Source organism: Idiotropiscis lumnitzeri, chromosome 5 (assembly GCF_059441095.1).
Source record: "Idiotropiscis lumnitzeri isolate Australia: NSW breed Sydney's pygmy pipehorse chromosome 5, RoL_Ilum_1.0, whole genome shotgun sequence".
Classification (NCBI taxonomy): Eukaryota; Metazoa; Chordata; class Actinopteri; order Syngnathiformes; family Syngnathidae; genus Idiotropiscis; species Idiotropiscis lumnitzeri.
The window spans coordinates 6,893,221-6,908,686 of NC_142395.1; the positions used below are offsets into that span (position 1 = coordinate 6,893,221).

At 38.7% G+C, this 15,466-nt stretch overlaps 1 protein-coding gene across 1 annotated transcript; it reads right to left on the reverse strand.

The window, feature by feature from the left end:
• Positions 1-384: 384 nt before the first annotated feature.
• LOC148336746 (casein kinase II subunit alpha'-like) lies at positions 385-14,933 on the reverse strand. Its single transcript, XM_088295897.1, has 13 exons — positions 14,731-14,933; positions 13,845-14,206; positions 12,867-12,978; positions 12,346-12,447; positions 10,725-10,775; positions 10,561-10,620; positions 9,662-9,745; positions 6,026-6,136; positions 5,785-5,886; positions 3,237-3,337; positions 2,297-2,445; positions 2,042-2,120; positions 385-740 (listed from the first exon to the last, which is right to left on the reverse strand). The coding sequence occupies exons 2-12, from the start codon at positions 13,952-13,954 to the stop codon at positions 2,056-2,058; spliced, it is 1,047 nt and encodes a 348-aa protein (XP_088152023.1). The 5' UTR covers positions 13,955-14,206; positions 14,731-14,933; the 3' UTR covers positions 385-740; positions 2,042-2,055.
• Positions 14,934-15,466: the final 533 nt, after the last annotated feature.

Consider the following 15,466-nt stretch of genomic DNA (forward strand, 5'->3'; position numbering starts at 1 on the left):
GAGGATAAGCAGCTCATCTCTCACCTTTTCTCCCTCTCACTCTCTCAAGCACGAAGTGGACATTTGTGGTGATAGTAATAAATCGGCCACAGAAAGTTTATTCCACACGGTGATGACGTGATGTCATCTTTTGTGACGTCTCCATGAAATGAGGTTGAACCCCTACACGCTGGACATTGATTTCTGCTACTATGTTGTGAGTTACGTTATCACTTCTTCTGCGCATGTGGGTCTTTACAAGGACACATCTGGTCCACACTCCAGACTGACTGAGATTGCAAAAACGTATGTGAATGCTTACACACTCAAAAAGAAATCGGTGTATCTTACTAGCAGTCTCAAGACCCCATACTCATTGAAAAAAAGTGACTATCCCAACAAATGTTTACATAAAAATGGTTTATTCTCTTTCAATATATTGTTCTCTTTATAGTACAAAAGAGCTTTCAAACCACTCAGTGATAATATCAGAAATACATCACTGATCACAGCAGATGACAGGCGAAGGATTGCAGAATAAAACCTGCTTAATTCTCACGGAACAGTCATTTGCTCAAAAATCTGGTTCAAATTGGGAATGGATGGATTGGGGAAAATTAAGGTTTGCTCACGGTCTGTAACTACGTTAACTCAAAGCAGCAAACATGGATCGGTGAGCTGTGGAAAATTGACATCTTACTCCTATAATGGCTGTTGGCGTGGAGGCAGAGATCTCTGTTAGTTGCAGAAACAGATTATTCCTAGAGGGACAGAACAAATACATTACTAATTAAATAAATAATAATCTATCATGGATAGAAAAACCACTATCAGAGGTCTGGCAAGTTGAGGATAGTGAAAGCAATGCATCGACTACAAGCAACACCCAGAGGACATGGAACAGGAACAGATGATCAGAGGCTACAAAGCTGCAAGGAAAGCTCGATTAATTATGTTATATTTTTACACAGCAAGTCTGGTGGGCATCTTAATTATACCTCTTGCATACACACTAACAAAGAATATTACCGAATTACATACAAACAAATCCGCAAGTAAAACCACAGCCTGTATAGTGTACACAAAAATACACTGAGTGGAGACAGACAACTATTAACGCTACTATACAGTCATGGCCAAAAACCTTGGCACTGCTGTGCTTCTGTCAGAAAATGTAACACGTCTCCCAAGAAACTGTAGCAATTACACATGGTACTGAGATTCAAATGTATTTCCTTTGTTTGTATTGGAACAACAAAAAAATGAAAAGAAATCGGATCATTCTGCTTTTTCATGCTTTGACAAAAATCTTTGCTTTGGTCTCATCAGTCAAAAAGACATTATCCCACAAGTATTTTGGGTTCACCAGCTAAGGGTTGGCTTTTTATTTATAATGTCCGTGTCAGCAGTGGGGTCCGCCAGAGTTTCAAACCAAGATATCCCCTTTTAATTCAAATGCCAACAGATTGGTGTAGCTGGGCTACATGAGTTTTAAGGTCAAAGGGGCACAAGAATAGAGGACAGAAAAAAGCCAAAATCCAGCACCACCTTATCATGATAATGCTCTTCCCCAATACATCCTTAATAACAATTCAAAATAATAACTAGAGCTCCAAGCAGCTACAAAGGGGCCTCACAACCCTGGCAACGTTGTGGTGGTGGCACGTTGTGATACTGGCACATTGGAATTGCAATTTTTGGAAAATTAAGTACATCAGATTAAAACCAAATTTGATCTAATAAAAACCCTTTAAAAGGCAAAAAAATGAAAGTTAATTAAAATGGCCTACTTCCTTTTGAGTTCAGAGTAGGGAATCAAAGAATTTTTGTAGATCCTGGGCCTCCAAGTTTTGCTCGAGCTTTTTGACACGTGACAACTAGGGCTGCTACAGGCAAATACAAATATTTTATCAATCGATTTTTATTTTTTTGCCCCTACAATGCAAACAAAATAAATAAACATAAATAACAGAGCTGTCATAATTGCAACAATTTTCCGGCAAATGCATACATCCCGTAAGTGTTTTTGGCCATGACTGTATGAGTCATGCTGTGTCCTTACCTGTCTGCTGATCATTATGACGCAATGGAGGTGCTTTTTGCTTTTGTGCTGACTGTATTGGATTGTTTTACCACAGGGTCTGAAAGGCAAAAGCATTTTTTTCCCAGCTATTTTGGAAGTTACCCTACAATGAAACTGATTTTAATGTGTTACAGTGACTGCATACAGCCTTTTTAGAAATTTCAAATTCATTACAATGACAATTTTTTTTCATGTTCCCACATAGCTGAGTGACTTTTAGAAGGTGCTACTAACAGAAATATGGGTGCTTCATGGCCTCCAATGCTGTTGATCTTTTCTGGTGGTCATAGATCAGGAGCTTGTCCAACAGGTCCAGTGCCTCAGGGTTCACCAGGTGTTGATTCTCTGACTGGATGAACTGCTCCCAACGCTTCCGTGTTTGCCTGAACACACAAACCAGACCATCCTGAACTAATATCTAGAGTACAACCTAATTTCCTCCACTGGATTAAAACATATCCATCTGTACAAAATTAGCATTAAGCATCTTTGAGGAGAAAAAAAAATACAAATGAGCTGACTGTTTTACAACATGTCACTTCACCCTTTCCCCATTCGTTATGTTAGTTTGAGTAAAGCCAAGATGAATTCCTGCATCATACTGTCACTTTGTCACTGTCATTTTTGAATGACTAAAAGCATTTTAGCCATTAAAAAGTGACAATAACAGACTCGCAGAGTAATTTTTAGGAATAAATGTAATCTATGTGGAATCTTTGCAACAGAAGAGGAAACAATAGAATGTGAAGTAACAAATAAAAAGTAATACTTTCTCTGAGAGACTGAAATGTATATTTGTACAGCGTTGGTATTCAAGCAATGCGGCACCTTCCTGTCAGGAGATATCCGTGTGTCTCGTGTGAAATTATCCAACAAAACATTTCGTTGAATTGTTTCAAAGTTAAACTATGGGCGTGATGGGGGAATATGGTACAAAACCAAAGTGAAACGTTAAATCAGTAAAAGCTGAAAGTTCTAAAATGTTGCATTAAAAGAGCTTGGAGGAATCAGAAGGACTCTTCACAATCTAAATGCCACCAGTTCGATGATGATTGAGCAAAGCAGAGTCAAGAGCTTGCCAAATGTGTGAGAGTGAATTAAAAAATAATGAATAATGGGGTTAAGTGAGCCACCCAAATCAAAGAAACCAGTGACAATCAAGCCCAACACTTACTGTCCCAGCAGCTCCTTGAAGCGAGTGTCGAGTTCGATGTGGTATTTGTGCAGGTAGCCAAAAAGTTCATCAGTGCCAAGAACTTTTGCAATGCGAACCAACTGAAAAACAGCATTAAAGTGTTTTATCAGTGAGTTTTATTACTGCATACGGCATGGCATCTTATCTCAGTTTCAACAAATATCAGTAAGCAAGTTACTCCGACATTTTCAGGCACTTTATGAACATTTACAGTTGCAAGAAAAAGTATGTGAACCCTTTTATATGGATTTCTGCGTGAATAAAAGGGATCTGATTTTCATGTTAATATTTGGAAACCATGTAAACATTTGCAGTGCATGGTAGGACTGTATGTAAATAACTTATTCAGCAGATAATTGGAGTCAGCCAACCAAGTGTCTAATATCCATGTAATGAAAATGGGGGTGTTGATTAAAGTTGCCCTGTAGTGTAAAAACAAACAAACAAACAAACAAAAAAACACCAGTTTGGAGTTTTCTGTTCTCAAGAGAAATTGCCTGAGGCAAACTAGGGATGCAACGATAACGGCAGTATCATGATATTAAAATTGCCACAATATCATCGTTGTCTCGTCATGATATTAATTGCAGCAATTCTGTGAAAGAGCCCAAGTTGTTTTCCATGTGTGCAGTTTTAGCACCCTCTGGTGGCTAATTTATTAGTGCGGTTTAATTTCAAGTAGGCATGTTTTGACCACCTATGTTAAAGGAGGACAAGATCAAAGATGGCCCATTTTTCACTAATAAACTCAGTTTATATATTTTTTTGATCAGGAAATACAAATGAGTTATTTTAATTTTTATCTATTCATTTTGGGGAAATTAAGTGAAAACTTGTAAAACGCCTACTTTTAACGAGGAATCTGGCCACACACCCCTGCGCTCTCTCCATGTTTTGCCCGGAGTCTTTGAAGGGACCGATTACTAAACTTTCCATTGGAAATCATTGCACTTTTGTTGCTTATTACGGCCAAAAAACTGTTATAAATTGGCACCAAAATTCATGTGGACATCCCTACCTACCCTACTTCAACATATCAAAAATACTAACCTCTCTGTGGCTGATTTATACGATAAAGAGGAACAGTGGAAGTGAGCAGCTACTTAGATGTATGCTCGGAGCGCACACTCGGACACTGCTTCTTTGCTGATCACGGTAAGGAAGCACGTCATAAAAGCACCAGTCGAGATATTTACAGAGACTGGAGTGGGAATGAGTGGAGGTCTACATTTATTTGGATGAGGATTGTCCACAGTTTTTCAACCTACAACATGCCGTCCAAATTGAAACAAAGCAGGCGAAATTATGCATTCCAACGCAGCCACACACAGTCTCCTTGCCCGACCTTTTTTTTTTTTTAACCTGTCACTGGAACATTTTGTGCGCTAAACATTGACGCTCCGGAAGCGGCCCTGACTAAAAGCACATGCCGCTCCGCCATGTGCACCGTTCAAGAAGACCACCTCAAGGGTTCATCAATGAGAAGTTGATCCGAAATCAAGGCCGACTCGCGCTACGACGCTGACAGTTTCATGAATTGACTGATTGCGGTGTCGGATCCAAACGTGCATAAATGGCAACAGCCAGGCATCCCCGTAGTCGGTACGAGATGTGGACGGGGTCCTTCGGATGCTGCGCGCTTGCTAATGACGTCACGCTTTAACACGTATTTTCAAATATAGTTATTTGCCTCTGTGTTTGTTTTTACCCCTGGCTGTTCTATTTGCATATTTGGATTTGCTAAATACAAAAATAAAACAAAATAACCGCATGACCGCAACGTTGGCGCGTCACATCTCACGTCACTTCCGCCTATGCCCCGAGAAGCCGCTGCCGCACAGCAGTGGAACGTTTACGTTTCTCTTGCCGAACTTGCAACAATGCAGTGCTTCACTCAGGCTACAAGATTGTATGAATAGAATGTCTGTATAAAGTGTAAAATATTTCTTAATAAAACATTCCCATATTTTCCCTCAGACCCTTAACCAGTCTGATTCCCAAAGCAACGTAGCATTGACGTGACATTTTCTACAGGCACGCAGAGGACACCAAACGAAAAAAAAAAAGTAGCAGTAAATGTACTACTTTATTATTTTTTTAATTGTTATTATTTAGTAACTCAGAACATACAAATGTAACGAACATGGGTGACAAACATGGAGTCAAAGAAATAAGCATAAATATATCAGAACGTGTGACGTCATCAGCAGACGCGAAGGCTACCGAAGGACCCCGTCCACATCTAGTACCTACACCGGCATCAAGTCGCCGATTTTGTGGAGGTGGCAGGCGGGGTAAATACTATCATTCAAAAAAGATATTTTCGAATGATAGAAAACATTACAAATGTATGTAATATAAAGCACCTGAATATAAAAACCTTGATGTCCATCAGTTCACGGTAAAACAGATCATCTTTGAATGAAGAACGTTTTAGGACTGATCAGTTGACCCAGAAAGCTTGTGGAATACTCGGTGTGGTAAAAGGCAAATAATCATGCATATTACTTTATTACTGGTATGTTACCTGGTCATAGTTGTCCTGGCCATGAAAAAATGGCTCCTTCAAAAAGATCATGCTTGCCAACATGCAGCCAAGACTCCACATGTCCAAGCTATAGTCATACATCTGGGAGATGGCAATAAACGACATATCAGTTGGGAGAAAAATACTCAATCACCACTTGATCCAGCATTTGTAAATAAAAAAAAAAACAATCAGAGTTTGACAGACAGACAGTGTCAATCCCTAAAAATAGGTAACGTACCTTGTAATCCACAAGCAGCTCTGGGCCTTTGAAATAGCGGGAGGCCACCCTGACGTTGTATTCCTGAGCAGGATGGTAAAATTCTGCCAATCCCCAATCTATTAGACGCAGCTTAAAAAAAAAAAAAAAAAAAGGAATGTTCACTTAATGAATTAAACATCACAATGTGACGCAAGATTCACACATTTTAGACTTTTTATTCCTAAACTATCATCAGAAGTAAAGAAATTACAATGGCAACTGGATTACTGTAATTCACTTTCTTTGGAGTTAGCCAGTCCTCCCTAAAGCGCCTTCAACTGGTCCAAAATGCAGCTGTTCGTCTTTTAACTGGAGCTCGGAAGACGGATCACATCACCCCAATCTTAGCCTCTCTTCACTGGCTCCCAGTGCACTTTGGAGTACTTCTGTTTGTCTTCAAAGCTTTAAATGGCTTCGCCCCAGCGTACCTCTCCGAGCTCTTCCATCCACCCGACCCACCTGCCCGCTGTCTCAGGTCTGCGGACCAAATGCTGCTGGAGGTGCCGAGGACTAAGCGCAGCCTCAGGGGGAATCGTGCCTTTTCTGATATCGGCTTGCATTACTATCACAAGAAAACCATTCCCCAATCCCAAAACTCAGCACTTTGGGCTACACAACACACCTCCCAGTTATACGACAATAAAGAAGTGTAAACTCTGAAGTTGAATGCTCATGAGGTTGAACGATTCCTTATTTGACCAAAACTATCCAGAAATATTACGCCTTGAAAGTCACACAAAGCTTCTCCTCTTCAAACTCCACCATGCAGGGTGCTCCATGAGTTAGCGCTATGACGTTCATCTCATCTTCTTATTAGTTAAAGGTTTCTCATTTTCAGACAATGTTTTTTTTTTCAGTGAAGAGAATACAAATCTCTCACCTCGCTGGTAGGTTGGGCAGTCACTTCTGCCTTCGTTAGCGCTGTCACTGCTTCCTTGTGACGTTTCTAAAAGCAGCTGTTCAGGTCAAGAAACCATAATAAGGCAGCCCGACTCGATCAAGGCTGAGCTTTTTCTTTCTTTACTGGGGGTAAAAAAAAACATTGTCTGAAAAAAATAAACCATAAACCTACGTTCCATGAGACCTACGCATACCGCGAAAGACTTGAAAAATTGCGACCAAAGTTGTAGATGACCTTGCTTTTAATAACATTGAGACACTAAACCGTTCCTAATAAATTAAACAATAGTTGATGAAAATATCCAAGTCATATGAGTTCAAAAATATAAATTGATTGATTAAATGCAAAAATGATGATACGTTCCAACAAGGGAAACCTCAACTATGAAATGGCAAATGATCATTCATTTATTTTAATCTCAAATTAGTTTGACACCCCTGAGCTAAAAGACACGCACAAGTAGTGCTACCATTAATTTCCTATTTTGACTTTCGTTCTGGGAGTGAAAACTAATGGCAAAGGCGAAAATTGTCATAAGGACCACAAAGCAAGTTAAAATGGGAAAGCCTCTCTGTCCTGGCTACTCAGCACAATAGGGTAACAACAAGTTAACCATCATATGAGAACAAATGAAGGCACACTTGAGGGATTATTACAGAAAATGATATTAAAAGTCAGATGCATTTTGTCTTAAGGTGAAGTCACTCAGCTCTTGTCACACATCAAAGGTTGATTACCTAAGATATTGTTAGCTTGCTGTATTTATCCATTTACAACACATTGATTCTATATCTAAACAAATCAGAGTTTGACCAGCATCCCTAACTTCAAAGGTTCAACTGTTTCAGTGCGTGACTATCAGTGTTTCTTGCAACAAAAGCAAGATGAGGTACAGGCCTTGAATGTTTCGGCGGTGTGTGTTAGGTCGAGGCTGCATGCCACATCAAGATCGGGCCTGTACACTAAATCTTAACCGACTCCTCAAACAGATACCTCTCTCAAGGATTGTGTAATGGTGACTTCAGAAAACATTGAAACTGTAACAACTTCACTGCATTAACCATAAGCACTAAAAGGGGAACATTTTACATTTTTCATGGCGGTATACAGTATTGTAATGTATTCGTGTATGTTTTTCAAGCGGACAGCAAACTCTTCAAGCAGACGTGCCAAAATTAATCAATTAAATCAACAACTAATTGATTATTAACTCAACAACTACTTAATAATGGGTCTAAACGATTACTTTCTTATTAAACTTAACTTCTCCTAATACTCTAAACGGCTCACAGCGCACATGGCGATGCTGGCGCGCACCACGCACACACATTACATTTCTACATGCATTCCTTCCTTTCCACCACAGTTAAATCTACATACAGGACAACACACTATTGCAACTTTCCTTCCAATTTTGGTAGCGCGACTGAGGGCACACACTCAGTTGTTCTATTGTAGTTTGAAGCACACAGACTCACGCTCACCACTGACATGGCGCTGCAGACAACACACAGACAGCTCTATTCAGGAAGTCCAAATATGGGCATAGTCTAGGGCCCCTCAAATGAGGCAGTTTCGCGTGTTTCAGAGGTCAGGTGACTTAAAATTGTTTTGTGTTTTATTACATGGCATGATTTTAGTTATTTATGAGTGGATAATGTGCAACCATATTGAAACAGATTCTGTTCAGACTTAATAAATTATGCTTTTTTTTTTAAAGTGGGAAGGATTTGATCACAAATCTCTTCAATGATTTGTTCTATTTTCATATGCAGACTGAATGTTTTTGCAACATCTACATCATATAACAGGTGTGGTACCGGTTTGGCCGCCATGTGCATGTCGGATGTTGTGCACTGTGGTCCAAGGGATGCTCAGGGAGTTTGTCTGAATGCTCAGACGCATGAAAAAGTAGAGGGAACATTGCTCTCAACAGCAATTAATCTCCTATTTCTGTAGTCCTCCATGAAAGCTGACAGATTTTGTGTTTCATAAAAATAAGACATTTACAAACATTGGCTTTTAGTTTGGAAAACAATGATTGAAAAAGTAACTGAATTTGTTTTTATAAACGTTGGTGGGTACAATATCAATCCCCATTGTGTGACCGTGCTTAATTGTTGAGTAATTTTTTTAAATCAGTAAATACCAAATAAATAGTAACTAATAGTTAATAAACAGTCACCAGGAAAATGTGTTTTTTTAGATTAAATTTTATGCAAAAAAACTGATTATTTGATGGATTTATTGATTCAAAATATATTCGATAACAGCAGCCGCCCCATCTTCCAGGGATTCCGCAAAAACACTTTCGTGTTCCCATTAGCTAAGTAATATGACACTTGATTATTTTATCTAATATCCAGAACAATCACTTTTACGGGTGCAAGGAGGGAGCATTTTGTGATTTCTGGAACAAAATGCGGACAAGCCATAACAGTTGGCACCCACCGCACTTGTGGAGCGCCAATCTGTGATCGAAAACTATTTCATAAAATTCACGGGATCTCTTGAAAGCTTTGAAAATTAAGATATCAGACTAAACTTCTTTAACAGTCAAATATTAAAATCCACAATAATGTGGAAATATAGTCACAATCAACTATGCAATTTTAAAATACGCATTCTTAGCCATACTCGTTACGCAGAAATCAAAGCGTCAGTGATTATCACAAAAATAAGTAGTTAACAAGCACGCACGCACACACACCCACCTTTCTCAGCTGGTGGTCAATCATCACATTGTGAGGCTTGACGTCTCTGTGCATAACGCCCATACTGTGACAGTAATCCAGAGCCTAGGACACACAGGATACATACATGCACACATAAAATATAGATTTGTTTACAAAAAAAAAAAGAAAGAAAAGGCACGACACAATTATACAACGATTGGCAACAAGTCGAGACTGCATGTAAACCAGACTACCACCTGTGTACGTATTGTTCAATTTAAAAAAAAATTTTTTTTTGACTAGGTCACAGCATGGAGCTGAGGACGATCATATCTTCTCACAGAACCAAGAAGCCATACTCAGACATCAAACGTGTAATAACATAACTATTGTGTTTGTTGCCCCACATTATTAAGCCAATCTGTTTTTATGAATAATGGGAATAAGAAGCATCTTTTTGATGAATGCGAGGAATAGACCAACATCTTGCAAAATTAAATACAATTCTGGATATTTCAAAACAATTATCGCACCATTTAATAATTTGTTTGTGACTCAGAGTGAGAGCGTGTTAACGACAGTTTTTGTCAGGCAAATGTGCGAACAGCAGTTGAAAAGCCACATGAACAAAATGCTGGAATTTTCCGTTGCTCTGGAGTCCCAAGAACCAGTAATTATTAATTAATAGGCTAAAGGTCACTTTAAGGGTGTAAATAGTTTTGAAATTATTCATCTTGGTCTTGTTCTTTCTTTATATCACAAACTTGTATAGTTGATAATACTAACTGACCATTACCTGCCATGGTATATAAAGAAGAACAGTAACTTCCACAATGAACATTGTAGAATATAATATTGTCATGCAAAACAACACACCCACTATCAAATACATGTTTTTGTTTGGTAAATACATTGTTGAGACAACAGGGTGATCTTACCTTGAGAAGCTCATACATGTAGTAACGAATATCATAGTCTGTCAGCTTCTGGTAAAGCTCCTGTTGGACATAAAGTCAGAAATTCATAGGGCAAACGACATTAACGGTAACATGTATGCTTCATAGTTGTTATCATAGAAAGCATGGATTTATAAACCCATTACCTTAAAATCTGTATTATTAATGCACTCAAAGACAAGTGCTGGTGTTCTGGACTGCAAAGAGAGAACAACCACATGATTGGCAGCAGTTATGAAAAATTGATGCAGCACTGTTCAAATTCCACGGTTTTGTGGTGTAAAAATGAAACAAAGTCAAATTATTTTCAAAAATTTTCCATCCTTAATGTGACCTATTACTTGCATAACTCAACGGGGGGAAAACATATTTTCGAGGGCAGAAATAAAAATTAATTTGTCTACAGAGAGTACATGTACACACGTGTACATGAGCACACTTGTACAATCACTTAATCCCATATGTTTATTGTTATCCTCTCGAAAAGATTTCATTTTCCCCCATGAGTTATACAGGTTATAGTTAAGAGTACTGTAATACCTCGCTACTTCGCGGTTCACCTTTCGTGGGTTCAGTGCTTCGCGGGTGTAAAAAAAATATTCAAAAATTAAAAATATCAAAAAACACGCGCAAAAAAAAAACCAGCAGAAGATCCTCCTGCAGCCGCTACACCGCCTCCTGCAAATTGTTCGGTAGAACAGTGTTCTAGACCCTCAATTGTTTTTGTGTGTGTGTGTATTTAACATGTCTCTCGCAAATCACAAAATCCAAAATTTGCACTGGGGTAAGTAGACTCTCTCTATCAGCTGTGTCAGGTTGTGGTGGAGGTTGAAGAGGACCTAAACGCAGGGAAGCGAGGCGGCGGTAACTAAATGGGATTTAATTGAAGATAAAAAAGCATAGAAGGCACTGGGAAAGTGAATAAAATACAAAAGCACAAAATAACAGAGATCAACAAAACAAGGACTTGACTTGGGAAACGGAGACTGGCTTGGAGAACAGACACGGAAAGCGACACTGGACCAACAAGAACTGAAAGCAACCAGGCAACTAAATACAAACAAAGTAACGAGACAACAAGGAGCACCTGGATAAGACACAAAGGGTTTGAGGGAGCTGATTGGTTCACACTAGGGAGTGAGACAACAATCAGATAGCACAAGACACAATAAACAAGGAAAAACATTAAACTAAATACCAAATCAAAAACAAACACAGACCATGAGACACTGCGGTTCAGGAGAGCAGCAAGTAGTCACTACATACGGTTGTGCTAAAAAATTTAAATATCACAACTGCATGTCTGCTAACTAGTGGTGAATGGTAAAATATACTGTACATACACAGTCCTGGTCAGAGGTTTTAAATACCCCCAAGGGTACTGCCCACACTTTTTCAGCAAACTTAAAAAATGACCAAGTCCAAGTGATCTAACGACATACATGTTGGATCGGTTCCTGGAGTTAATATGCCACACAATACGCCATCGAGGTGCCCGCGGCCTTGAGCCGGTATTCAGGTGGACGGATCCACTGTCCAATGGATCATTCTGGCAGTGATTAAGATCATGCCATGCAATCGATTGACACCCCCATCGCTAACGACAAAACGGCTCTAGGTATGTAAACTTATGAGCACAACCGTAAACACGTAAAACAAACCAGGACATGATACAGTATACATCATTGTACTACAAGTGTGACCTGCATTGTACATTCAACTGCGAGTAAAATAAAATTCATTAAAAAAAAAACAAATCTGACTCACCACAGGGTCTTTAACTGTGTCAACCAGTCGAATGATATTTGTCCCCCCACGTAGATTTTCAAGAATCTTTATTTCCCGTTTGATCTTCTTCCACTTGACAGGCTGTGTTCAAAACAAATCTATACATTTTTAGGTGCTTGCTTGATCTCTAAGCGCCGTGTCAACAAAAAGACATTCATGCCAGAATTTCTCTCGCGTGAAAAACACTTTTTTAAAACAAAAACTCATACTAAAACTAACCAAAACTAAATTGAAAGTGTTTTTGAAAAGAAAAAAAATAAATAATAAAAACAAACAAACCCAGAAAACTATTTAAAATGAAAAAAATATAACTAAAAAAAACTAACTATAATTAAAATTCCAAAACTATAACAACCCTGGTCTGAACCATATACTTTTTGGGTGAATATTGTCAAATTTCCAATAATTAATTATAAAAATAGAAAAAACACTGGCTGGATGATTAACAACGAGTGGGCCAAGACATGCTCAGTAAAATAAGACACACAATTAAAACTCACCTTGAGGATTTTCACCACTACTTTTTCACAGCTGTTCACGTTAATGGCCTCAAAAACTTCACTGTACTTCCCTCGACCCAATTTGCGCACCAGCTGGTAGTTGTCTTGATTACTGATGGCAAAGACAAATAACCACAGATTTAATATAATGCCACCATCTCCTTTATAGTTAGAGTAGATGTGTTAAGGTCAATCAAATTCCTTTAGGGACGCGGGTCAACCTATACAATTGAATATTAAAACATAGTCCTTCCTCACATCTATCTTTTCCCTTTTTAAAATTCAGTTTTCTGTATTGTAGTTGTCAATATTTTCCATTTATGTTTATCTGATCTTTGCAGAACAATGTGGAAAAAATGTGTACAGCTCTAAGATGGAAATGTCATTGTATGCAAAATAAAATGTGTTTCTAATATATGTTAAATTAAAATAAAACAAAAAACAACACTAGAAAACAAAAGAAAAAAAATCTGAGTTTAACTGTCACACCATAAAACCATGATAAATTGTAAAGTTCAGGCAATGGTTTAGGTAACATTAGATGATTATGATGTTTTTCTATTTCTTTTCAGGTTATTTTTTGTTTGTTTTTGTTTTTAGGTTTTGAGTATTACAATGCGCACATGTGGAAAACGGAATGAAAATAATTCTTAGGACCACAACCTTCATAAGTTAACCAAGCACATTAATTAAATGATTACAATTAAAAAAATAAATAAATAATTCACTTAACATTAAATCACAAAGCACCTGAACTACAATAAATTTGACACCCTTGCTATAGATGTTCACTTATCTGAAGCCTTAGAGACGTCACATACTGTATGAGAAGTGTTTGAGAATCTAAAATTTAGAAGCCCGAGCAGGTCACATTACCCACAAAAAAAATGCATCCAGACATCTAAAACGGGCAGTATAGAGGCTCTTGATAATCGCACTTGGACACCACTGTCGTAGAGTATTTGATGTAAAAGATACCTCCAATTTGAAACATGCGTGTCATAATCCCAGTAATCTCTGTTCTTCCATGTGTTGACATCAGCATACACACGAGCCTTGCTGCTGGCCGGTGATGATGATGCGGGCATCGCAAGCTTTGAGGCTCGGTGGTTAAGACGTTCTGCTGAATTTTGGTTAAACTGGTACTGGAAGGCGGCGCACTGATTCTCCAGAACAAGTGGCTTCAAGACCACTTTGCTGGCTTTACCATTGGTTTGGACTGATTGTGAAGCACCTGGTTGACCGATCACAGCTGATGTGCAAAAGGAGAGAGCAACAATGATTGAACGTGTGGTGCCCCTGAGCAGGATGTTGGGCAGGATGAGATGAAGAGCCGCCAGCTGTAAGGACGCAAGAGGGAAAATGGACACTATAATGGCAGATATAGCGCAGAAATCGAACAAATTGTAAAATCAGTTTAAAATAACCAGTTTACACCAAGAAACGTAGAGCCGACACAAGAACGCAAAAAAAGTACCGGTAATAGCATGAATGTGCTCATAGTGATAGTGGTTTTCATTTTATGTACTACTATATGGAGAAAAAAAAACTTCTCCTTAAAATGGTATGCGTTAAAAAAAATTCTAAAGCGGCAGCAACAGAACGGAGGCATTTCTTTTGAAACAAAATGTATCTAAGCTAAATGTTTCTGAGTTGTGTTTAGAGATGCCCCACCTCCCAAAAAAAATCAACAGACATGCTTTTCGCAATGCAAATTGACTTTATTTAGCAAAAGAGGCTGAACAAAAGAAAATCTGAGCGAGTTCGTTTATCATTGACGCATTCAGGATGTTGAGACACCGGATAGACGTGACGAATGGCCTGAAGTAAAATCAGCAACTGTAGTTAAAGTTAGGCGGCTAACCTCGTCGAGGAAGTGTCGAATCCGGCCGACATCTACGTTAGCTTGTGAACAACACAACTTTTCGTCCACGCGGCGATGTTTAACCACCAATTTGGTCTCAACTAACAATCTTTGTATTACTCCTCCTCGGCACTGGCGAATTAATTCAACTCGCTGTTGCAATACACTTAGTGGGGATGGGCTTCCTTTTTCTCTTAACCGGAAGCAAACCTTTAAGCCTGTTGAGCGTTTTATCGTGTCTTAATTTTTTACTTTTAACAACAAACAGGCGCCACATCGTCTATGGACGAACATTTCTTAATTTCGTTTATGTATATTAAACGTCTAAGGAGTTAACAGATTAGGTTTACTCAAATGTTTGCGTGCAGATGATGCAGTCAACATTTGTGTAATACTGAGCGTCACATTATTTTGCGTTGAATAGGAAAGCTTTATACAACAGTACATGCACTTTGATCTATATATTATACAGTCAACATGCTGTAATAATTTCCAACTGCAAATGTTTGGATTTGGGCAAGGCTTCGAAGTCAGCACAGCACATGACTTCAAGAACAGTGCCGCCCCCTATGGGCAGATATTTACAACGGCCATTACCAACCACATTCCTGGAGTGTACTTGTTATACTTGTGGTGAACACGTCTGCCTCTCAATTCTAGGCGCCAGCCTTCCTCCCGTGTAGACTTTGCTTTTGTGACTTTTTTTTCCCCTCCGGGTACTCTGGCTTTGCCACAT